The sequence below is a fragment of the Electrophorus electricus genome, chromosome 12 (assembly GCF_013358815.1).
Source record: "Electrophorus electricus isolate fEleEle1 chromosome 12, fEleEle1.pri, whole genome shotgun sequence".
In the NCBI taxonomy this organism is placed as follows: Eukaryota; Metazoa; Chordata; class Actinopteri; order Gymnotiformes; family Gymnotidae; genus Electrophorus; species Electrophorus electricus.
This window is the reverse complement of record NC_049546.1, coordinates 8,558,302-8,583,209: the sequence shown is the minus strand read 5'-3', so window position 1 is coordinate 8,583,209 and position 24,908 is coordinate 8,558,302. Positions and strand designations below refer to the sequence as shown.

The window sequence follows — 24,908 nt, the reverse complement described above, 5'->3', positions numbered from 1 at the left end:
AATGTGATTCTTAACCGGTATTTTAATCCTTCATCTCCTTACCGGGGGGGGTTAACAGATATACTTTACTGTGTACAGGAAGTCTGGGTAAGTCACAAAACTGCCTCCTCTGTTACGGGGTGTGTAATCCATCAGTGGTATAATTACTCTAGGTCAGTTGTCAAGTTACAACACATGAAATGTCATCTTACCTCTTGCTAAGTGTCAAAGTGATTACAGCGTGGGACATTACAGCACAGTGATACAATGGCTAAATGGTCTGTACAATATTAACATGAAACCTAGAAAATCATTTTAATGTCAAATCTGCAGCTGATGTGTAATTGCCCATATATGAACAACTGTGGAGTGAAAACACATAGGAGGGGCAGAATACAGGGATTTATAAGCTGTAGCTGTAATCATCCAACTTTAATGGAGGGCCTGAGCGTAGGACTATAAGGTTACTGTTGGCGTGGGTTTGTAGAGAGGATTGCAGTGTGGCCTGAGGACTATAGGGACCCAGCCAACATGCACAACACGCATTTGTGTTGTCCTTAGTAGTGGGCTGGCTTGCAATATGGGAAGTGGAGCATCAGTGAGAAGAGTTACAAGAGACAGCAGCACACTGCATTTGGAGGTAGGTGAAAGAAGGGTCAGAAGACTGCAGAGAAAGGGTACCCATTTGAATGTCCAGATTAGAGAACATTTTCAACATTATGTCATGACTGCTTAAGATAGAATGTAAAATTTCATATATATGATAATAAACATTCTGAAACTTACATAAGCAAATATATTAGGTAACGCAGTGTAAGAGCAAAGTTAGTCAAAACAAAAAGCCTTGGGTAGGGAGACTGTTTTGAGCAAAGTAGTCTGACTTGTGGGCTAACTCCTGAAGACAGTGTATCTTTTTAGAAAAAAAGATAACTAAATTACTCAGATTGCTGCCCTGGCTGAGTACACTGAAACTCCAATGTGTCTTGCTTTCTAGAAGTTCCTCTATAGCAGGAATGCTACACCTAGTGCACCCACACTAGCGGAAGATGGTTGCCCCAGTGAAGGCTACATTCAAAGTAAAGGGACTCTGAAGATCTTCATGTTTGAGGTTAGTGTTAACCATTAAGAGTTTGGAAAGTCGTACAGTAGAAATTTGGATGAGCAGCCGTATTTCAAACTCAATGAGTTTAAATGCAGTAAAACTTAGCACTAAGTTATCTTCAGACAAAGAGCATTTAATCACTGCTTGTACATATATAATGTTGCCTATATATGAGTGTACAGTAACACCATTTTTTTTGCCTCTGGATCAGATATACAGAATGTCAGCTCATCAGTTGTCTTACACTTTTATGTGTAAATCATCTTGATTTGCTATATGTATGAACTGTGCTTTATAAATGACTGCCTTGCCATCTCCCAGGAGCGTGTCAGTATCTGCAGATACTTCGATTCTCAGACTGGCACGTGGCTCCTCCTGCCTCTGCACTGGGAGATGGACACTGATTTTGTTCATCGCAGGGTTCAACAAGTCATGGTAGTTTTCCCAATATGCACTTTCCTAAAGTAGTCTTAAGAGTAAAGAGTAAAGTAGTCTTAAAAGTAAAATCTCTTCCTATTGATCACATTAACCAACCATGAGCAGCACAATCTAGGAAAGAGACCATATTTTTTTAAACGTTCCCTGACATTTACTGCAGTGTCGCATTTAACAGTTCTTGAAAGGTGAGTGCTCTGATATGTCACTTCTAGAAAGCCCTCCCAGGGTTGGTGGATCAGAAAGAGATTGCCGCTGCCCTCAGACAGTGTAACTACGATGCCGATCAGGTCATCACCATGTACCTCAATATATTTGGAGACAAACTTTTTCCACTGCACGAAGAGGCACAACTTTTACCTGAGTTAAACTCATTCAGGTAAGCACACATCCAAGAAATGTATCTTTGGGTTTGGTTTGTTTTGATAAATATTTCTGTTTGTTTTTTATCATTTGGAGGTTGAAATCAAATGTAATGCATCAGAAACATAATCATATTTCCCTATGTATTTTGTTAAAATCCGGCATTCTGAAGGAGTCACTTTGAAAAGGACCAGATCATTGATGACCTCAAGCATAAACTCCAGTGCAAGGAAAAGGAGGTTGAAGGCTTGCTCAATACGAACTCCCGTCTGTCTCAGGAGTCCCAGCACATGTCTGACGTGGTGCAGAGTCTGACTCGTAGATTGGTGGAGCTGGACGCTGATAAGCAGGTTGTCATGGAGAAGCTCCGCATTCTTCTGAGTCACCCTACTGAAGCTCCTGACAAAGCTTCAGTGGATCCTTACGACCTGCGCCAGGTGCTTTAGCATAAGTTACATTTAACACCTAAATAAGCAGGTGCCTGTGAATTATTCGAATCACATTTGTGATCTTCCTGGGAACCACTCTGAATATCCTTAGAGGAGTTGGCAACTCCCATCCTGCAGGGCCAGAGTTCTTCACAGCTTGGTGATTTCCCAGCTCAAAAATTCCTGACTTTCTGGTTAAATGCCATGTGTAAGAGAACAAAACAAACGCTTATCACTAGCTAATGTGGAATGGCAAGCAGTGTGTAAGTCAATGAGCAAACTGCGATGTAGGAGGCAATGACCCGCCATGCCCTCACTGGTATGCAGGTTCACTATAAGATGCAGGAGCTGAGCTCTTCAGCCAAGCTTCTGCGCTTGGTGACATTCCACACCCTTACCGACATGCAGGACCTGCTGCGGAGCTTCACTGCCACAGCAGAGATAGTGACTCAGAGGGAGCAGCAAGCAAAAGCATCTGTGGAGGAGTTAAGATCCCTCTACCACAAGGCAGGCCTTTCCAATCCTCAAAAAACAAACAAAAAAAATGCATAAATGTGGAGCTCCTTAACTTTTAGCCTAGTATGTGAAAGCAAAATTATTTAAATTAATAGGATGATGGGAAATTAGTGAAATTATTGAGATGATGGGACATAAAATGTATAAATAGATTTCAAATATATTTCAGTGATTTACTCCATACTTAATACGCCCATGACATGTGAGCAATAGCCTCAGGCTACAGTTCAAAAGAGAAAGATATGCTTACAGTCTGTCATGGTCCACAGGAAGTCTTGGAGAGGAGAGCGCAGTATAACAGGCTCCTGGAGGTCCAGGGAAACATCCGTGTCTTCTGCCGCTGCAGAGGTCCAGCTGGCCTGGCAGGAGGCAACAGCTGCCTGGACATTCCCTCTGACCATGAGCTCCATCTGCTTCAGAAGGGAGGCAAGAAGTTGTTCCACTTTGAGCAAGTCTTTTCCTCAACTGCATCTCAGGCAATAAAACCATTTCTTACCTTTATTTAAAGGAGGTGTTAAGTGTTAAACTATACAAGGTCTTAAGTAAACAGCAAATGTATAAATCTGGTTTTATTTTGCTGGTAGGAAATATGAACATTAAAACTGAAGATAAACCTTTGATGACAAAAGTAAGTTTAATTAAATACATTACTCAACAAACAGGAGCAAGTGTTCGATGGGGCGCTGCCATTTATAACCTCCTGTCTGGATGGCTACAACATCTGTATTTTGTCCTATGGCCAGTCAGGCTCTGGGAAAACCTACACAATGGTGGGTTCCTAAAGGACCAACCAGGGCTCAACATCAGGTAGGAAACCTTACAATACTTTTTCACACATTATGACTTAATCATACTTGAACACTAAATGAAAGCAGTACCTAAAATTGCCAGCTCCTTGTAAATGCCTCTGATGAGCAGAGTCTTTACTTTGTATAGGACCTGTATGTTAGATCTTGCACATATCTAAGCTCTGCTACCAGTTCATCCAAATAATCAACAATTAATGACAGGAACTGGCTTTACATCACTCTGAGTAATTGACACGTTGCCCCTGGAATAGGCTGAATCTTTTTTTTTCAAAAACAGCATCACAAATTAGACGATGGCATGTAACCTTAGGTTACATCAGGGTGTCATATTTGACCATGTCGTGGTGTAAAGTAGCCCAGTACGTCCGTATTGTTAGGGGTGCTGGAAGACATAGCCTGCGTCAGCTCTGTGCTGCATTCAGACATGCACTCAGGTTTCTGCAGGCAGTTTGGGTTTCCTCCCGTTTCGATGCGTAACAGCATCATTACCTTACGGCCATCTGGTGCCAAGCTCATTTGGCCGGGACCTAACTCTGGGTGTGATTGGCTCCCCTTTTGTCTGAAATCAGTAACACTTACACAAACACCAAACACCTGCCAAGCCAGGCTGCCTGCCCATGAAAAAACTCTATTGTTCGCATGCACTGGAATGAGAGCACTTTTATTTATTAACCTGTTTTTAAGCCCTGCTTAGTGACTATTCTGTTCCTGCTCTTAGGTCAGTCAAGGAGTTACTGCGATTGTGTAAGGAGAGAAAAAATATCACATACTCTGTGAAGGTACAATATAAAGCTTATAGCACTTCTGGTTTATAGAAGCACATGCATATATGGTAACATTGAATTGGACTTTTAACAGTTAGCTCCATGTTTAAAATAATCCATTTTGAGAAAAAATGGATTTAAGATAATTTTTTGTTCTTCATCAGGTATCCATGTTAGAGATCTATGTGGAGAGCCTGTATGATCTCCTGTCTAGGAACCCACAGAATGAAGTAGAGATCCGAACTCAGGGCACTTCAATTACCGTCCCCAGCCTGACTCGCGTGGAAGTGAAAACTGAAGAAGACATTGTAAATGTCATGGAAACAGGAGGGAAGAACTTGTACCTCACTTCAGACAAAACAAATACAGAAAGGTGGGATTGCTGTCACTCTGCTTATAATAGTTACCAAAGGATGGGCTGTGAATTCAGTAACAAAGTAAACATACTCATATATTAGCTAGCGTGTCAGGTCTTTCAGCTCATGCCCCTAAACTTTGGAAGGGTTTTTATGTCTTTGATTCCACAGCCACTTAATGGTTTAAGAGACAGCTTCAGATCATTTTTGTGCTTTAGTTTTCAGGATCACAGGTATTGTGTTTAATGTGTGTTTTGTTGTGGGGTTTGTTTGTTTTTTTTTTTGCCTGTTTTAGGAAGTCTGATTGTGTCTTGTGACTTTCAGATATTGTGTTGTAATATTTCATTTTAAAGCTCTTTGCAGTAGTTGTAACTGACTTGTAAAACCCCTCCCCATCAGCTCATGCTCTCACCTCGTCGTGTTTGCCATGGTGGAGGGGACAGACGATGTGTGTGGGTTTAGCACACTAGGCACACTCACTTTGTGTGATCTTGCTGGTTCTGAGCGCATCTCCAAATCCCAGGCCAGGGGGCAGCAGCTGACTGAAAGAGCAGCCATCAATAAATCTCTAATGGCTCTAAGACAGGTACCAAAGTACTACCAGGATCTCTAATTTTCTCATTTCAGGTTAAATTACCTTTTAACATATTATATAAAACCACACACACACTATATCGAATTCTTGCGAGGCAGCTCAGTAGATGCTGGTTTTGTATGTAACCACAAGTTGATCAATCTGCAAGCTTGATTCAACACAGACTGAAGACCCATCTCTTATATTGACTAAAACTAGTATTTATTGTAGGGTTGTTTATTACACTGTTGACTAACAAACTCTAGTTCTTATTGTTTATTGCACTTATCATTGTCTAAGACAGAACTTATGTATTTGTACTTCTAGGCATCAGTATTGATCCCTGTATTTCTACAGTATTCTAGTTCATTGGTATATTGGACTCTAACCTGCTCTACTGGCTAGGATTTATTTTGAGTAAATGGCAGAACTTACAATTGTAAGTCGCTCTGGCTATGAGCGTCTGGTAAATGTCATAAATGTAAATGTTAATGATCCTGTTAGTCTTTATTGTTATTAATGCTTCAAAAAACCCTCCCATTTTCTTTCTTTAATTTGCAGGTGTTGAGTGCGCTGAAAAGCAACACTTTGTATGTGCCTTTCAGGAACTCTAAACTCACTCACCTTCTCCAGCCTTGTCTCAGTGGTGATGCCAGGGTAATGCTGTATTATGCACAGGCTAGAACATGCTTATAAAACACACCTATAATTCAGCATTATACCATTTCTTCTGTCACTTCTATTGTACCTTGATGTAATAGATTGCTGTTAATCTGATTTTGAATTTATTTCTAATCTCTTGTACCTTTTTGTGTTACAGGCCTGTGTATTTGTCCATGTTAGACCTGAAGTGAAAAACATTGCAGAGACTCTTAACACTCTTATGTTTGGGTCATCCCTTCAACAGATAGCCTTGGGCAATGCACCCCAGAACAAAAGTCCAACAAAGATCTCCAGGATTGAGAAATAGCTAGACAATTACTCGTGTTTCTGAATGCACCAAATATCTCCGGTTAGACTTGGATCACACAGCCAATTTTGTTTTCAAAGGGTTCCTGTGTATTTTACAACAGCTGGAACTTTTGCAAAGGCAGAAAGCAGCAACCACACCCAGCCTCAAACGTAGGCCTTCCTGAAGACAAACATGCTCTGACCACCAGTGCTTTGGTCTAGTGACTAAAGTGTTAGTTACATACACACCTTATCTGCCATGCACCCAATACAAACTTTGGTTAACAGAAGTTATAACATACCATTTTAATCTGCTACACAATGTTTATTTATACTCTGTAATTAATCCTATAATTGTATGTTCAATATAGCAATACTCAGGCCTTTGAGATCTGAATTTGAGGTGAGTGACTTACGGGGCCAGACTAGGTGGTAAACAAATATGGTGAAGACATCTTAAATATCATGGAAATAGGTTTCAATACACCAAAGAAGAAAAAACAAAAACACAGACATTCTCCTGAAGACAATTACCAACTCAAAGAAGCCCCAGAGAGATGTAAGAAGTGAGCCAGCCTTTTTGCATGTGCTAAAATATATGATCACTATGAATGCCTCAAATGCATGATCAACCTGATGCACTAATGTTTAATTCCATGTTTCTCAACTCTAGTCCTGGGGCCTCTTGGCCATGTATAGTTTAATGTATTTCCTGATAAATTATTCACTTCATGGAGACATGCTTCACTTCATGGAGAGCTTGATCATACTGATGACATCAGTTTGTGTGATGAAGCTCCCTCACTTCCGGTGCACAGGTGATGAGTGACTTCCCGCTCCACCACGGTGAAGCTCAGTTGGAGCCGTGGCACTACTTGAGTAGTGTGTTCAGCACACTGGTCTGCTTTAAGGCCCTCAAAGAGGAGACATCCTCGGAGTAGACAGGCACCTCGGCACTGCGGGCCACCTCCTCGGGGTCACTCTCGCTGTCCGACAGGGCTGTGAGCAGGGCGTCGTTCTCGTATGTGGGGAAATAGTACCTGCAGAGAAGGTGGGACCAGCAGGGGGTGGTGCTTAAATAACCCCGCCCACTACCCACTTATTAAAGTCAACTCAAAGATACTCAAAGGTATACTACAAGAGGAATAGGCAGAATATTAATCTAATTCATCTCAGGATAAAAGTGGAGCCCTAAATTACAGAGATATTATGGTAAATAAATAACAAGCATTTTGCATTCTGCTGTGGAGTGGGTGATCTGTTGAGTGTCAGTGTTTAATTGCACACTCACTGCGGTTGGTCCCAGTGGGACAATTCTGGAAGCTGCATCACATGGCCCTCCTCCATCATATGCTGCAGCACTTCCTCTTTGGTGTCCAAAGTCCTCTGGCAACCATAGCAACGACAGTGGTGGAGTTCACGGCGAATGTAGTTCACAAGTTTGAGCTGCTGATAGAACCTCAGGCCTGGACAGCAACATGAAAGTGTGATGAACAGGAAGCATCAGTTTCTATACTTCTGTTAAAATTCCCCACTTTAGATGGCTGAATGATTAACCTGTACTCACAAAGATTTGTCTTCAATTTATGGAAGTCAAACTGATGAGCTTCCTGTAACAAAAACAAATACACATTGACATATAGCGATGGAGTAATGAAGTATGACAAAAATTGTTACACGTTTCATATAATTCCTGGATATGTACAAAAACTAAATCCAAGCCAAATATCATTCCAAAAGATATGTTCATAATAATTCTTACTTATAACCAGGTCCACTACCTCAATGCTCTTTGACGTTCTGATTCCAGTCACACAACTGCAATGCATTTATAACTCTCACCTGCATGTGTGTGTAGATCTTCTCCATTGTCTCCTCTTGCTGCTCGCAGAACAGACACACAGCACACAGCGGGCGAGCCTGCCAGTCGGACCAGTCGCTGCACACAGCACAGCAGCCCTGAAATCTCAGGACTCTAGAGGCTACAAAGCCCAATGCTCAAATTCCCAAAATCCCACCATTGAATCTCATTAAAAGGCTGGTGGAACAACCCCTCAGCACTCAGCTTCCCAGGGCTTCTGCTCACAGGTACTGCGTACCTCATTATCATACACACCTGGGTCCATGCAACTGAGCTGTTTATACTGTTTGCATTATCTGTTTTTTTCTGAATATTTTGTCTTTTGTTTATGACTATGGATATTTTGTGTTTGTCTTGATTAAAAACATTCTACCCATATTCTACCACATACATCTATGGTGTATTGCCACATTTGTTTCTTGTTCAAAATATTTCAAGTATGCAAATACAAATTGTGAGAAGCATCCAGGCGTCAAATCATATGAACTCAAAAGCGAAGGATAAGTGTTATGAGTGTGAGCCGTGTCAGTCGTCTGAAAGCCTAGCTTATCAGTATGTAGTACGAAGCAGAATTCAGACCATGTAAAGGAAAAAGAAAGTTGGAGAGATCTTACTCCTCCTCCTCCTCTAACAGCTCCCTGTCATCCTCAGACTGCACCTCTTCCCAGGTCTTCCCCAACTCCTGAACCAAACATAAATCCAGTTACAAACCAATCAGTCTACACGACAACTTTCAGATGTAGGGGGAAAATGATCCCTAAATGCACTTTTACAGGACTGCACAGGACATTAATCAAATGGCTCTTTCAAAAGACATGATAGGAATTAAAACATTTTGTAACATACCCATACATACACATACTTGGTACATACCAAGTAATTAATGACATAGAAGCGATCGTAGTCACAATTTTTGGCATTAAGCCTTCTGTGTTGCTTCTTTCTCATGTGATCTTTCAAGGTCGTCTTGTCTCGAAATATCTTCTCACAGTAGAGACACTGCAGACTGTCAAAACACACAAAACAAAAACAGACAAAAATATTTAATATATTTCAACTTACAAAGCCAACACTTCTTTGTAGACTTGTGTCTGCCGCATAAGACACCACCACGAGAGGGCGATCTTCAACGGTTCCTCTTTTTAACAGACGTAAACATCTGTGTGTGCGGCCGCTGGGGCTTTACTTGTCCAGTTTCTGCTCCAGTGTATCAAGGAACTCGGTGCAGTAGACGATGTTGTCGGGCAGGCCGATGCTGAACGAGTGCTCCCGGGCCATGTGATTGAGCAGACCAGACCTGCAGCATTGGACAGGACGATGCTTACAGCACTCAAGCAGAAAAGCCCAGGCTAACGCTATCATTGTCAATACAGCTTAACATTTACAACAGACAGACTAAATATGTATACAAATTACAGACATGTATATTTACTGAGAATATACCTATGTAGACAAAGCTTTATATTTGGGAAGTATGAAGCATCTGACAGCAGACTCACACATCTGGTTACCTGTTTCCAGTAAATACTTCATTACAGAACATGCAGGTACGCTGAAATCTTGTGTCATCTCTTTCCTTCTGTTGCTGTTCAAGAACATCCTCCTATTCAAAACATGTTACAATACAAAAGCATATTATCAAAACATCTTAACATCATAAAGCACATAAGCATTATAACATATCCATAACAAAATAAATGTAAAAAACACATTTCAAACACCTATGTAAATGCTGAATTAAATAGATTAAGACAAAAATGACATACAACATGCTTCAATAAAGCAGCACTTCTTGTATGATACACATAAATACAGCAGAATCCCTGAAAAAGTGGTGTCTAGAAACAAAATTCACTAATGTACTCTTCTTGCAGGTGGGATTGAAAACGCCTAAATAAACATGAGTGGCAGAAGACCTCTCCGCATACTGGTGCAGGCATGCAAGGAGGGTCACAGTACGATTGTTCAACAGCTGGTCGCTACACTGCAGCACAGGCTGCTGAAGTGATGGGAATACAAGTTGCCTAGCAACCACTATCACTGATTTTCCCAGAGATGTGTGCGAGATGATGATGTTGACTCATTGTATCCCACAAAAACAATCAGACGAAGAACTCGGGCTCCTCTGAGTGCTCTTTATTAATCGCTCTCAGAGGATCAGATAGAGCAGATATGTAATTTTAGAGGGTATTTACCATATTCATGGCCAAATGAGACTAATATTTTTTTACAGACTACTCTCTTCAGACTATGGACTTGTGCTAATTCATTCTTGATAAATATTTAATTTCTATGTAATTACAATGATTTTAACTATCTAAAAAACAAGAAAACTAAAAACAAACCATAAAAAACCACCCTTACGCAGATTCCCACTGGAAGCTAAAGCTCAAAAGCTTAAAGCTGAATGTAAGAATGTGAGATCCGTGTGCTGCATTCATTGGTTGCTGCTGGGTCCTGCGCTCGGTGAGCAGAGGCTGAGTAAATAACGTACCAGTCGTTTCTGCTGGAGCTGCTCTCGAAGGATGCGGTCCTCTGGTAGAGCATCACACAGGAGGAAGTAGTTCTCCTGCAACTCTTCAACACAAACAGCAGATTTGGCAGGTAAGCTGGTCAGTGCATACTTTGCCCGAAAGCTCCAGCACACTTATGCTTTTGATCTCCATTTACATTTTGTAGGTCCAATTTTTAATAAATACAATTGTGTTTCTAGAATTGTACTCATCCAGAGTGCTATAGTATTAATTGCAATTTGTTTGTCCTCCGAGAGGAAGCAAGTCTCAGTGAACATCAGTGAATGTCCTACCAGCAGGTCCCTCCGAGTTAGTCTTGATAACGCTGCAAAAGTCTGTGATGGGCTGCTCTGTAAACCTTTTCTTCCAGTAAAGCATGTACCTATGTCAGAACAGCAAAGTTTTTAATTATATATTTAAATCAAATGGTATGTATAATTCACCGCCCCAGATGTAGAAGTATTAGATTTAGCTAATAAGCTCATATATATTAGCTTGTCTTGTGCTTGTTTTCCACATATCCACCTATACATTACTAATTTACCATAATAAAGGACAATGATTGAGTTTTGCAGTCCAAAAAGGCCCTGACTCTTAATGCCGCTCCAGAGCTCAATGCTACACAGATCACTGTTATTTGGCTTGTACTAGTATTCTGACCATTCCCTCAGACAGTAAAGATGACCTCAATAACATATTTCTTCCAGAAAACCAGATCAAAGGTCTCTGATCACAGAGCACTTAGGGTCATACTTTGAGAAGTCAGCAATGAGTTTGACATCTGCGATGACCAGCTTGTGCTCCAGCACCAGATGTTTCAGGAGCAGATCCTTATCCGAGAGAGGAAGCGAGTGGGAGCACAGTACACAGAACACCCGGCAACCTTCACCTGGGAAAGCTAAGCTATTGCTAGCCCCCTGGTGCTCGGGAAAGCACAGTGGTTCCAAAATACACTCCTGGCCACCTGGAAGGAGGACAAGACTAAGGGATAAGACAATCTGCAGTGGTTTAAATCAGCAGTATTACAGGAGGAATGCCAGAAACTGACAATAAAATAGAACCAGTGGACATTTTCTTTTGCTTAGCCATTGGTTCACAATTTCAGTCCTGTGGCTGTTCTGCAGCTTAGTGTTTTTAAATTACATACAACAAATTATTAGCCTTTTATAGTATGTGAGATTCAAAATATTTGCAACATGTAAACACACAATGTGGGAAGACTCTGGATGTAAATTCACATGAAGTCTGACTAGCATGCACACACCTTACTCAACTCATTAGATAGTTATTTTCAAAAGTCCTTAAAAAGGTTGTGCTTAATATTAGGACTATTAAGACAGAAAACTGCCTTAAATGAAACTGTCCTCAATAAATTTACCAACAGTCCACTAAACATGTTTGGTTGCTCATTGCAGTGTAATGTCTGATTATTTTGTCTTTGAACAATAATTTGATATATGCAGTAAAATTTACTTGAGTCCCTCAAGGACTGCATGCTCATATATTTACAATTCCAGCATTCAGCATGGACATCACCACTGCATAAACATATGATTCAAAGTATGACTCATTCACTCACTCATTCACATTCTCTCTCACACACACACACACACACACACACACACACACACACACACACACCATATCCTCTTCTCAGAACACCCATCACAAGTTGCCTTGTATTGTATGGTCATTTCTCACAAATTGTGCCTAAGCAACGAAAAAATAAACAAAAAAGATGATTCATCCGGTCATTAACCCCATATTGTCATCACTCCTCTTACTACATACTCAATGACATCGAGCTTCACACGCGTACTGAATGGACAGGTCCACAGCGCACTAAGAAGAGGTGGCGCACTCACTGTCCCCCCCGGACCCACGGAATATCTTACTCCGGGCACTGCATCTCTCTCTCTCTGCCTCTCTCTCTCTCTCTCTCACACACACACACACACACACACACACACACACACACACACACACACACACACACACACACACACACACACACACACACACACAAATTCTCACTCGCTCGCTCGCTCAACAAATAATTTGGTTTGCGGATAAAAAAATCATGCCGTGTCTGCTTAATCCGAACCAGCCAGCTAACGCTAGCTAACGCTAGCTAACTATCTTACTTTGTGCCAATGAAAATGCATAACAGCCAGGTAGAATCTGGTTAACTTCACGAGAATCAAAACAACAGCATAACATCCTAATCACTAATGGAGTAAAATGAACATAATAATGTCAAATCCGTAGTCTATTGAAACTGAGTAGCTTAAGGTGATCGCTAGCTGGCTAACTAACTACCTGTCAGTCCTGTATGCTCCTTCTGGGTAGCCATTTTAGAACCAGCGAGTCACGTGACATAATAAAATAAGAACTGGCCAATCGCAATTTTTCTAGAATGTATGGGACTTGTAGTGTTTTACTTGTAGTGTCATTCATTGACTTCATCTCCCAGGAAGCAATTCTCATTTTTACTGGGCTGGGAAAATGTACTGTATGTGGGATGCTGCGCGTCTGCCCTCGGAACAATACAGTGAAAGCCAACCTGATATCAATATGGACTGTATCATTCGTAATTGCCCCGTTATATAGTATGCAATTTCTTTGCTAGCTGCGCAAAAATGTGGATCCCGACTGAACACGAAAAATATGGCGTTGGTAAGAATGATTTTTCATTTTTGCCGCTTTATAATCGAATTCTAATAGCTAGCGTGGATTACTGCAGGTGTGATGATAAGATGGGGCATCCAGACAGCGAGACAGTGTGTGTGGTTGCCTATAGCATATCCAATTACTGTAGATATTTATTTTTCTCAAAATCTTTGATGGTCATATGTCGAATATCTCACATAATAGACTAATGTTAATTTGTGTGTCTTATTTTCCACAATTTGATTTTAGCGGTCTTTTTGATGTTTGACACACGCCGCAATCCGGTGAAATGTCATTCAGTTTATGTATTTTGCTTTTGTGCTTAATTAACATTTTAAATTGAGCCTTTTTTTCTTTAATTTTCCATCTTTCTTTCTTAATATTATGTAGGCTAGTAGAGCTCCATCTTCAGCTAGGGAAAGTGAAACAATGCAAGATTTGTCTGAAAAAAGAAAAGGCTTTAAGTGTGTGTGTGTGTGTGTGTGTGTGTGTGTGTGTGTGTGTATATATATATATATATATATATATATATATATATATATATATATATATAAATTAATCAAAGAAACATATTCACTTGCAATGAGCAGTATTATAGTATATTGTCCTAAGTGTCCACTGACAGTTTGAACTAATGTCTCCACCTCAGTTTAGGATGCTGACGTTTTAATTATTATTTTTTCTGTGGTTATAATGATGTTAATGAAGCCCCATGTTTTCATAGAGTAAATTTGACCCCTAAAACATTTGATTAATTTTAGCTACACAATGCTACGTCAGACATCATAAAACCATCTATTATCTCAGTGTGTTTACAAAACAGTGATCAAAAATAAATTAAAAGCTTACTCAGTTTTGTTTAGATGTCCATGGTGATGTTATTGAGACACTAGCTAACAGTTTGAATGAGTCTTGTTAGATGTAAATAGTAAGGCAGATGAGCAATACATCAAAATTTGAATGGCCATTTCCCACGGGCTTGGGCACACTGCTGTCAGGCAACTATTAGGAGAAGTCAAAGGACTCAAAATCACAAGATATCACTTCTCTAGAAGCCTTATTGAACTCTAGATTTACAGTGACATGGTTCCAGTGACCTACTTCAGGTGAGGCAATATCAGCTTTAAGAGTTCTGTGACCTTATAAGGAGTCAGCTACTTTGTTCCCGAGTCCTTCACACAGCTGTATGTCATATGCATCAAATACTTTGCTTTAAGAACTAGTATGGTAGTTGTTGGATTTGTGGTTTTTGTCTAGATACAATATACGCTTAATTTCAGCAAGTGCAAACACAACAAAACCTGAAGGAGAAAACTACAGCAGAAAAATAGGGTAATTTCTGTCACGTCTGTGCAAACAAGCAAGGAAGACACTCAGAGAAGCTCAATGTAAATGTTCCTTGTCATAAAAGATGGGAGGAGAGAGAATGAAAGAGTATGAAAGGCCCCCTCTCTATCTTTTTGAGTAAACTGCAGAGTAATCTCTGGATGAGATGAGAAAATGCTCTAGGCTCCTGTGGTTGATAAGATGGAGCAAGAGGTAGGCTGGATAGCCTAGCGTAAACTCCAGAGCGCACTGGATTGTGGATAAATGTTTCTGTATTACATTTTACAGCTCTCAACAAGGTGCACACAGCTACAAAAACCTTTATCATTCATGAAATATGGATGGCACCCAACAGGGTCTGGCATCACACACACACACATACACCCACATACATATACAGATACACACGCATGTACTTATATGCAGGCACGTGTACTATAATTTTGTCTATTCTCTTCTTTTGGTTGCCTATTTATTTTCATATGCCATCTGCTATACACTTTTGAATATAATTAAATATGTCACTGTAAACAGAGCAGGACATATTTGTGTGATAAATGTTGTATGTTTAGTACTCCAAACTAATACTTTTTAAAACTTTTTTTTTGCAGCTGGTAGAGCCATATGTCCCTAAAGAGGCAACAGCTTGTTAAAAGTAGCTCTGTCAAGCTCATATGAAATGATCACCCAACAACCTAGAATTCTGTAGACTTACTAATCATAACATTACATCTGAGGCAATACAATTCCTGTCTGATTTCTCTTGACCTCTACATTCAAAGAACAGGCTGCTCACATCTTCTAAGAGTTCCCCCTTGAGTGCAGGAGAGAAATAGTTGAAGTTGAAATGCCCACTTATTGCTCTCTCCTCTGTCTGTGTCCCTGGGGCATGGAGAGAGCCAGATCTGGGCCTGGAGTGAGGCTGGATCACGCTGTCCTGTGTGCAGCATACGGATGAGCCCTTGCTCTTTGTGACACACTGGCTCTGCTCAGGCCCTGCCCTGGTCAACAGGCACGCCGACAGGAAGGTAGCGAGATCACTTAAAACCCATAGACACACAGTTACAGTGCAGTTACACAGTTACACACACATATGCACAAGTTCAGAAGTCATTACTGAGAGAATGGCCAAACAGCAGAACACCAGCTACAAAGTATTCTAGACCAGAGCAAATGTTTCATTTTAGCAGGGTTAAGGCATTGTATGGACTTGGGCTATGTCCACTGATGGAAAACGAGACACTGTCACGTTTTCGTAGCCTTGCTAACAGTTCTTTTTATGAGAGTGGTGTGACAGAGCTTCCTACAGGATTAGTCTCTTACTTATCCTCCATATTCTTATACCTGCTTCACTTCAGAGGTTCTACTGGCTTTCCCTGCACAGGCATAGTTGCTAACGCCACTGCACAATGCTCCGGTGTTAAATGAACTCCTGCACGGGTAAATTAGATTTCGCTTAGTGCTGTAGGACAACAGTACTGCTGGTTCAGCGCTACTGAATTTACCTTGTAGGGTTCAACCAGAACAAAAGAACATCAAATGTAATGATAACAACACTAATTTTTGGTTAATGCCTTATGTGATGTGTCTTTCTATAGTCATTGTAGATATTTGCTATATGAAGATGCAATGGTTAAAATGACATCCAGTCCTGAGATGTAACCTCCACTGTCTTTGGTGTATATATATTTTATTTTGTCTCTACACAGTGGATGTTGATTTTTGAAAGTACTGAGGAGTCAGTTACGAACTAAAGGCAATCATGCAGATGCTGCACTTTCCTTCGGAGAAGAGCTCTCGTCTCTTGGGCTGTCTGGCTTTGGCAGTCCAGTATGGCTTTGTCTGCCTGAGTTCCCCCTGGATTTTTTTCCCTCATCCCTGTTCACACCTCTAGAAACGAAAAATAGGATGTGACAGGCTGGTATTGGATTCTTGTTGTGTGCTGTCTTGCCTGGAAGATGCTGGTTCAGAATACTGTCTCAGAAGACCTCAGGCATAGCTCATATCATGGCTTGGGCTCTGCTCCTAGATTCTTTTGTCTCATGGATTTCAATTAAAGTTCATTCTTTTATATGTGTGAGGGAAGGCTATATTTATTTTTTATTTATTTTTCTCTTGGACATTACTATCATGCTACGAGATGTAGCGCATGCCATGTTTTAGAGGCTTTTCCGCATATACACTGAAGATTTGACCCAATGAAATGCGATTTCCTTTCTCCTCCTGTCATTCTGCCAGTCTTTGACTTTACGAACGTTTCGGCCTTTGCCACGCACAGCGGACAGCGTGACTGGACCAGCCGCTTCCCCATGATGGTGTCAAAGCGTCGTGTAGGGCATTAGCATCAGTGTTGAAGGCACTTGAGACAGGCATCTGACTGCTCATTGAATGACTGTGTTGCTTGCTTGCTCTGTCAGACCTAGTCTGAGTTTCACTCCGCGCAGCATTGCTGAGACTGATAGGTGAATAGACTCAGTCCTGCTATCGCCTGGAGTATTACTGTTCAGTTTCAAAAGACACCTCGCCCCCCTTGCAGGCAACTGGGTCCTAATGACACTTAGTAACTTACACCAATTAATGTTTTGCCCAAATTATAAAAGTAGTGTTCACACAGTTTGTGTATGAGCCAACTATATTAGAAAGTCGGTTTAATTAATGGCGTTGACTAACCCTCCTGCTGCCTTTCCTTTTTTTTTTTCACAGAGTATTGTGGGATAGCTGGATCTCTCTGAATGCACATCAAGTTTATAGAACTAGTGAACAGCACACTTTTAAAACATGTAAACAGACTTTTTTGGACTGTCAAGAGTCATTTATTGTCAGGCATCTGTCACAAAGGACTAGAGACAATGGCACAACTCCCAAAAGACAGAGTTCAGTGTGCTCAGTTCCCTGTCTCTGTATATCTGTCTCTCGCTTTCTCTCTCTTCTCACTTTCTTCTCTACACTGTACATAGTCACAGTCTCTCTCCCCCTTTTCTTTCCTGTTGCCATGTTGTCTGGTGACATGGTGTCTGTCCAGGCTGTCCTCCGCAGAGAATATCTCTAGGACAGACAAGCTCACAAGCTCACCGGTGTGAAAGAACAAGAGCTCAGCCTTACCAAGAGACAAGCACTAGCACATCCATAAAATTCACGAATCATAATTTCTTGACTGAGATCTAGGGGTTTTTTTATTTCATTTTTGTAAATGATTTCACTGCCGTTAAATGTGTTATGTCAGCACTAAGAGGCCTGCAGAAATGATTGATAGGACATAGGTATGTTTGAATCCAAGCGCAGAAGTCTTTATTTGTTTCACAACTCAGATAAGGTATGTAGGAATGGGTTGTTGAGAATCACGTAGGGTCGACGTTAGTGACCAGGAGATCACTAGGCAGAGAGAAGTCAGTCAAATCCAAGGTCAGCTCCAGTAGGCAGAGTTCAGAAGGTACTGGAGGACTAGGAGCGAGGCATTGTCAGGGGGAAAAACAGAGGCTGGTAGCCAGGAAAATCAACAAGAGAAGAATATTCCCAGTATGCATTCTGAAATGGCAATACTTCGCAAAGAAGTCAGGGAGGGGGGAGTATATATAAGAGGACAGAGAGTGATTAAATAGAAACAAGTGTTGCACATTAGCACTGAGGAAAGGTGATCTGTTTGGTGGGGGAGTCTCCCTGGAGTGGGAGAATCTGGGTGTGGCAAGCCCAGTGGGCTGGGCAGAATTCATAACACTGTGTTCTTTATACATTCTCCCTCAAATTTATTTAATGGCTCATTGCAGTGCTGCAATTGATCCCAAACTCCCAGATGATCTTGAGAAAATTTATTCAGTTGAAGTGAAAAGTAACAATTGCTCCACCACAGCTGTGTGTATGTATGTCGCCCCCTACTAATTCAGAAGTACTTTGCTTGCACTGCTGATGAAGGACCTCTGTCCGAAATGTTCTGTTTGTCTGGAAACTTTGTATACTTCACTACAGTTTTGAATATCTCTACATCTCTTACTCCAGAACACTGCAGTTACTCACCTGGAATCTTCTTTGGAAGACAAAACGTCCTGTTTCTTGGAAAAAGTTGTATTTCACTGCAGTTTAGACTACATCTTTATGTGTGTGTGTGTGTGTGTGTGTGTGTGTGTGTGTGTGTGTGTGTGTGTGTATATATATATATATATATATATATATATATATATATATATATATATATATATATATATATGAATATATAGAAATGTAATACATATAAATGTAATATATGTAATATATATCCATTCAGTTAATCGACTAGTAACGATTAATTATCTTAAATGTGAGCATTGTGAGCATTTAGCTTTTTTTTAATCGGAATATAATAACAACAACAGAGAGCTATAACTTTGTTATTAAACTGACATTAGATCTTGAGAGTGTACTGACTTCTCTCTTTTTACTTCACGGACTATACATGAATTTGTATAGCACAGAGCTCTATTTTTTTTTTAAACCGGTTTTACGTAGCTAGTTAATTAATATTATGACACGACAAGCTGCGCGTGTTTAATAAGCTTTTCGAAGCAGTGTACTAAATAAGCCTAAACCATAAACGAGTTTATCTTAGTATATTGTGATGACTGTCGTCATCAGTGCTTCAGTAATTTGTAAAGTGTAACGTTAGCATATAGCCATTATCTTATTCTGTCAAATCAGCCATATTTGGCGCTATGCTGCTGAGCTATGCCTCTTGCATGAAACTGGTTTGTCCTCTGTAATAAAACGCATAGAGACCTTGTTTCTTTTCGTGCATTTAGGTTAGAGAAATTCACATTTAGTTTGACGCTACTTAAAATGTAAATAAAAATCGACCAAGGAAATATTTGTCGAATCGCTTTGACCATATTTTATAATTTTCTTCTGAAACTTTATCACCCTTTGAGACAACTATCAAATAGGCTTTAAACTTCACTGTGATTCATCTAACGGATATATCCAAGATTTAACTCTTAGGCCTCAAATCTGTAAATAAAGGTTCACTAAAATATTCGTGGAGACTCTTTTGCGTTAGAATTGAACCATATTAAAATACAAAACATGTCAGAAAACATTTTATTACTTTGTATTACACCTGGTTATTTATTTTTGTGTGATTCTTCAGACTAGAAATGGGCCTAATAATATTTTGAAATATTCTATTCTTCACAGGCTTCTGGAATTTAAATAACGCCTGTAAAATGGAGGAATAATATTTTCCAAATTATTTTGCACCCAGCATTTCAGAAAAAAACAAACAGAACATGTCACATATATCATTCCTAAGTAAAGTTCCTATTTGTTGTGAAACATCGAACCTGAGCCTCACAACATTTCAGATTAGCTCATTTATCCCGCTGTGCTCTTTGCATTGCTCCTAAATGTCCGCATTCATCAAACTTGCGCTCTTGGACGTTTTACAGAGCGGATGACCCAGATTAGTGCAATGGGATACGTAGCCCCTTCACCAGCCCTTCCTCGCACAAATGCTTTTTCATCGCTATGAATAGTTTAGCCAGAATTTTGCTTCGCTTCATCGAATGTCAAACGGTTGATGGATTAAAAAAAAAAACCCGCAGAGCGCTTTGTCTGTCTTGTGCCCTCGTATTTACCTTAACGAATTCCTTTAAACCACGTGCGCCCGTTTTTAACGCTTCCTCAGGAATGTAAACGTGCTCAGCGAGCTGGTTCTGTAGGTAGAAGGGAACGTTAGATGGGAAGCGCTCACGTTTGATGTCGTTTATCTTGCAGCCAGTGCGCTATTGAGGACCGCGCAGCGCGGGGATGCTGTGTATTCTGTTCATGGCACGTGGGAGTGTTGCGGGAAAGCGGCTGCTGTTTTACGTAATGCATAGGTAACAACCTACACGCCAGCAGGCTTGCTTTAGACTACGATCTTCGCCAAGGTTGCCCACACAAATAATAAACAGGTTTATGCCAACACGGTTACGGTTACGCTGACGGAGGCTGATTTGGGCTCTGTTGACACGTATCGAGATGCGAGCTGTTTTCATACAGCCTGCAGCACATGACGTTCTTAGGCATGGAGGGAGACTTAATGTAACATTAATTCCAGTCTCCTCTTCTTACTCTTTTGATGGGAAACAGAAAGATCTTAGCTTCAATGTTGGAAAGGCCTGTGAAGTGTTCTGTGTTCTTAATGCAGTTGTTGATGTTTAGGATAACACAAAATAATTATTTTATATATTGGACCCTCAGCAAATGCATGTCTGTTTCAGACACTTCATGATGTGCAGAGACATGGAAAGCATTTTATTTAAATTTTTTTTTCTTTTTTGTGAAGTGGAGCAGCTTCCCTACTATATGCAGGAGCTCTTTGTCTTAATCTTGTTCTTTGTTAGTTGTGAAAGCTGCATATGACTCTCTGGAGTTCCGTCAGAGTGCAGCGTGGTGTGTCTGTCAGTGCAGCAGAGAGAAATGAGGGAGCCTAGCAACAGAGGTGATGCAACGCCTGCTCACACTCTTCACAATCTGGCTTTTTTTCCTCCATGCCAAATGGTAAATATTACAGCCGCTTGCCATACACGCACTCGGCCTGAACAGCATGTACACGCAGGCACACAGCAGCAGAGAAACTGTCCTCAAACACTGAGCAGATGGGTTATTTTCACTGATTCAGTAGCCTTCAGTCTGCAAAGTTATATTATGCTGTCGCCTTATTTCAGCACAAATAAAACTCCAGTAATTGCATTGTTCTGTTTGCAATAGCTTCTCATTATTATTCTCAGCATGCTGGGCCCAGCATTGCATAACATTTGAAAGTCCAGCACTTTGGCTGCCTAATTAATGTCACCATAACCTTTCTGAGAGGCTCTTTTGTTTGAGGATGCTGTCAGCTATGGGAAAGACCAGCATGGTTCCAGTCCTGGAGCTGCAGGGGAGAGGTTGGGAGTGTGTTGGGGAGGTTGGGAGTGTGTTGGGGAGGGTTAAGGAGAATGGGGAAGGCCTGGGAAGCTCCCTGCCCCTGGCTGAGTTGCGTGAGACAGGCTGCAGGCCATCCAGCCCCTTTGGCAGGCAGCAGTATGTGGCCACAGTGCAATCCACTGAACTGTAAGGCACTGAACTGTAAGACAGTGAATACCTCATTCAGCTGAACCTGTTTTAAGTGGTCCTGGTGATAGCCAAGGAACATGGATTACAAACTCAGGTGTAATGGAGCATGCTGTTATTCATATGTGAGATGGCTGTTGAAGTACTGGTCTGATATTTATTGATGGTGTTTCCTTGATTATCAGAGACGTTCAAATTAAACTCTGAAGAATGACCATCTGAATTATGATGCATATTTCCCATCCTTTGACCTGTTGTATTTACACAGATACAACTGAAGGCATGACACACTATTTTCAATTAAATTTTATTTTATATTATGTCATCTATTATTTGACTGAGGTAATATATGGAAGCATGCCTGTTCAGCACAGCTGAAATAGCTCTGGTTGGCTTGCTGTACATTTAGTGCCACAAATGTGTTCCTTTGCTTTTCTGTATGTATTAGAGAAAACCGCTGACAGGTAGCAAGCATAGCAAAGTATTTTTTATTTCCACAAAAGCTGACATTGCTATTTAAAAGTCTTCCTATTCGCTGGTGGGTTGTGTCACAAGTCTGACTTTGCAACATTTTGAGGGTTTTGCATATTCATGGGTTGTCATGACTATGTTTAATACCCTTCATGGTATGCAGATGATGAGAGTATACTGTAATACATGAGGCAGTGCATTGGAGTAATGATGTCAATTTTAAGTCTTTTTGTTTTCTGAACATGCAACTTAGTACAGTTTCTCTTCGGTGTCCTGCACTTTGCAGAATATTTGTGTGTTATGTAACTCAGTTGTAGAGAGCTGACTAGGAAGGGGAGATACTCAACTGTCTCCAAAACTCTCGAATTTAAGCAAGAAATAAAGACCCAACCACAGGAAGTGTGCTTTTAAGTGCCATGTGGACTGATTAGATCTACATGGAGTGCATTTATGTACCATGCAAACTGATTTCTGATCAGATTTGTTCAGACTAAATTTGCTTTTGGTACAGTAATCTTGCTGGGAATGTGTGCTGTCTTATATAATTTGTGATTCCTACCTTAGCCTATTTTGAGTGGTTTCAATTATGTTTGTGGGAGCTCAGAGTCATGGACACCAATAATTGCCACCAGACAAAGGTTTGGCAGAGTGTGACACACACACACACACACACACACACACACACACACAGGCTCTGCCATGAATGCTGCATGATTAATGATTCCCTTTGCCATTTCAGTGCTGGCAAACTTTCGTGGAACGGTTCAGCATGGGCTGCCTCTGGAGATCGGAGACACAGTGCAGATACTGGAGAAATGTGAAGGTAATTAGGAAAAATCTACGGACAGGAACTGCTGAAAAAGTTCCCAACAGCTGCCTTTTCACTAGCTCTGAGTTTAATAAAGACGGTATTGTACACATCTAACACATGTAACATATATGTTTTTCATATATATAACATGTAACATATACGTTTTTATTTAAACCCATCTTTTGTTGCATTACGAAACTGTGATGTCTGTCACAGTTCCTTACTGGAACACTGAAATGTTAAAGCTTGTAATCTGTAAAGTAGAGGCTTCAAGGGTATACAGCTCAGATCAACCACTTGGCTACAACTAATATTTATTTAATTGATTAATTTTTGTATGATGGTTAAACAGATTGGAGCTAATGTTTAGTTCAATGCTTTTTCAGCTCATGTTGTGTGTATTGCATGAGTCATATGATAGCCCACAGCCTTCTTTTCAATGGCTGCTTTTAACATCTTATGCAAACGAGTGTTCTTTATTTTGCGAAGGATCTTTGGGCCACCCTAGAAATACAGAAAGAGCTGCATGATGAATTATTCGCTCTCCATTTTGCTGATCTTGTGCCCTCCTCATTCAGCGATCATCTCTTGCCATGAATGTTAAAGTAAATGATAAAGGGGTTTCTGTGTCATGTAAGTTGTGGGGATTTCTGTACTCCTCTCGACACTGAGGAGTGGATTTTCTAAAATGTCACCATTTGTCCTTTTAGGGTGGTACAGGGGGTTCATTATCAAGAATCCAAATGTCAAGGTAAGCTGCATTTGTGCAGAAAAATTAGTCAGAATGCTAAATATTGCTCACAGTATTGGTTCTGCATGCAAACCTGGAAAGAATTCATTATACAAGCAAGTGATGATAAACATCAAAAGAAGGTTTTAAAAATTAACCAAAGAACAATTCCCTTTTCATTTTATTAATCTGCCTGGAGTTAAGATACTGTTGATGAATAATTCTTACTTTTGTTGGCATGCTTAGTCTATGGTATATCATGAATCGTCATAGGTTCTGATGTGTCTTGTAATTTCTGTTCCAGGGAATATTTCCATGCACTTACGTCCACTTGAAACATGCACACGTTAAGAACAAGGGGTAAGAGTTGATTCTCATTCCGGGGCCCTGAAAACATCCTGTGCATTTATGGGGCTGCATAATGCTTACTGAAGTCCTGGAAGATGTGCAGCTCCAGCTAAAAGTCCTGTTTCTTGATCCAGCTCAGATCCGGTTGCATCAGACAGAGCTGCATCAGTACTACCTCCCACACTATTTGATGCAGTTCATGATCATTTACAAGCACATTTTAAGATATATCTAGTTATGGTAATGGTTTACAAACATTTATCTATAAAACATCTATAAACAAAAACTAATTCCATCATTTACTGTCTCTTTTTCACATCTTGCTTAGGTAAGGACAGTTAGATGTTATTAAAGGTGCACTGAGTTTGAGCTTGTGCATTTTGATCCTAGTGGATAGATCTGTTAATAATGCTTGTGTAAATGGCTACATCATTTAATTGGAATGACTTAGTTATCTGATGTAGTTAGCCTAGCCCTGCCTGATGTTCCTATGATTAAGGGTCTTTTCTCATAGATATGAGAAGTCATAGTTTACTCTACTGAGGTGGTTACAGCTATGTGTTTGTGTGTCTGTGTCTCGCCCACAGGCAGTTTGAAACAGTCATCCCCATGGAGGAGTCCGTCGTCACGGAGATGACTGTGACATTGAGAGAGTGGGGCACCATGTGGAAGCAGCTCTATGTGGTAAAAATGGCTTTGTTTGGTCAAATGGAAATGCTGTGCTGCAGTGTTGGCAGGAGTTGATGTCTATGCAGCTTTTTCAAAATAGGGAGTTATATTTGAATTTACACATTTAAACGCTTAAACAAAAACTTTTAAACAGTTAACCGTGATGAAAAGCT

At 40.5% G+C, this 24,908-nt stretch overlaps 2 protein-coding genes across 4 annotated transcripts in view; one reads left to right on the top strand and one right to left on the bottom strand.

Moving 5' to 3' along the window:
• Window positions 1-6,568: 6,568 nt before the first annotated feature.
• On the bottom strand, window positions 6,569-13,013 carry znf277 (zinc finger protein 277). Of its 2 annotated transcripts, none has more exons than XM_035532434.1 (12): window positions 12,971-13,013; window positions 11,405-11,615; window positions 10,945-11,033; window positions 10,633-10,715; window positions 9,650-9,741; window positions 9,325-9,435; window positions 9,012-9,144; window positions 8,750-8,820; window positions 8,120-8,216; window positions 7,845-7,887; window positions 7,569-7,743; window positions 6,569-7,317 (listed from the first exon to the last, which is right to left on the bottom strand). In XM_035532434.1, the coding sequence occupies exons 1-12, from the start codon at window positions 13,002-13,004 to the stop codon at window positions 7,149-7,151; spliced, it is 1,308 nt and encodes a 435-aa protein (XP_035388327.1). In that variant the 5' UTR covers window positions 13,005-13,013; the 3' UTR covers window positions 6,569-7,148. The 2 variants fall into 2 exon arrangements, with proteins under 2 accessions (XP_035388327.1, XP_026880357.2); XM_027024556.2 differs by having other exon boundaries at window positions 7,149-7,317; window positions 8,753-8,820.
• A 163-nt stretch (window positions 13,014-13,176) lies between these two features.
• dock4 (dedicator of cytokinesis 4) overlaps window positions 13,177-24,908 on the top strand; it is a 48,392-nt gene continuing 36,660 nt past the window's right edge. For both annotated transcript variants that reach the window (XM_027024542.2, XM_027024541.2), the window contains exons 1-5: window positions 13,177-13,327; window positions 22,917-23,000; window positions 23,699-23,739; window positions 24,023-24,078; window positions 24,654-24,750. In XM_027024542.2, coding sequence (XP_026880343.2) covers window positions 13,291-13,327; window positions 22,917-23,000; window positions 23,699-23,739; window positions 24,023-24,078; window positions 24,654-24,750 — 315 coding nt within the window. In that variant the 5' untranslated portion in view covers window positions 13,177-13,290. The remainder of the gene's footprint in view (window positions 13,328-22,916; window positions 23,001-23,698; window positions 23,740-24,022; window positions 24,079-24,653; window positions 24,751-24,908) is intronic.

Excerpts from the sequence above, each read along its gene's own strand:
- znf277 (XM_035532434.1), bottom strand. The coding sequence starts at position 13,004 with ATGGCTACCCAGAAGGAGCATACAGGACTGACAG. Across the intron at positions 10,716-10,944 it reads TAACTCGGAGGGACCTGCTG|AGTTGCAGGAGAACTACTTC; the intron begins GTAGGACATTCA and ends TTTGTGTTGAAG. Across the intron at positions 9,145-9,324 it reads CTGGAGCAGAAACTGGACAA|TCTGCAGTGTCTCTACTGTG; the intron begins GTAAAGCCCCAG and ends GTGTTTTGACAG.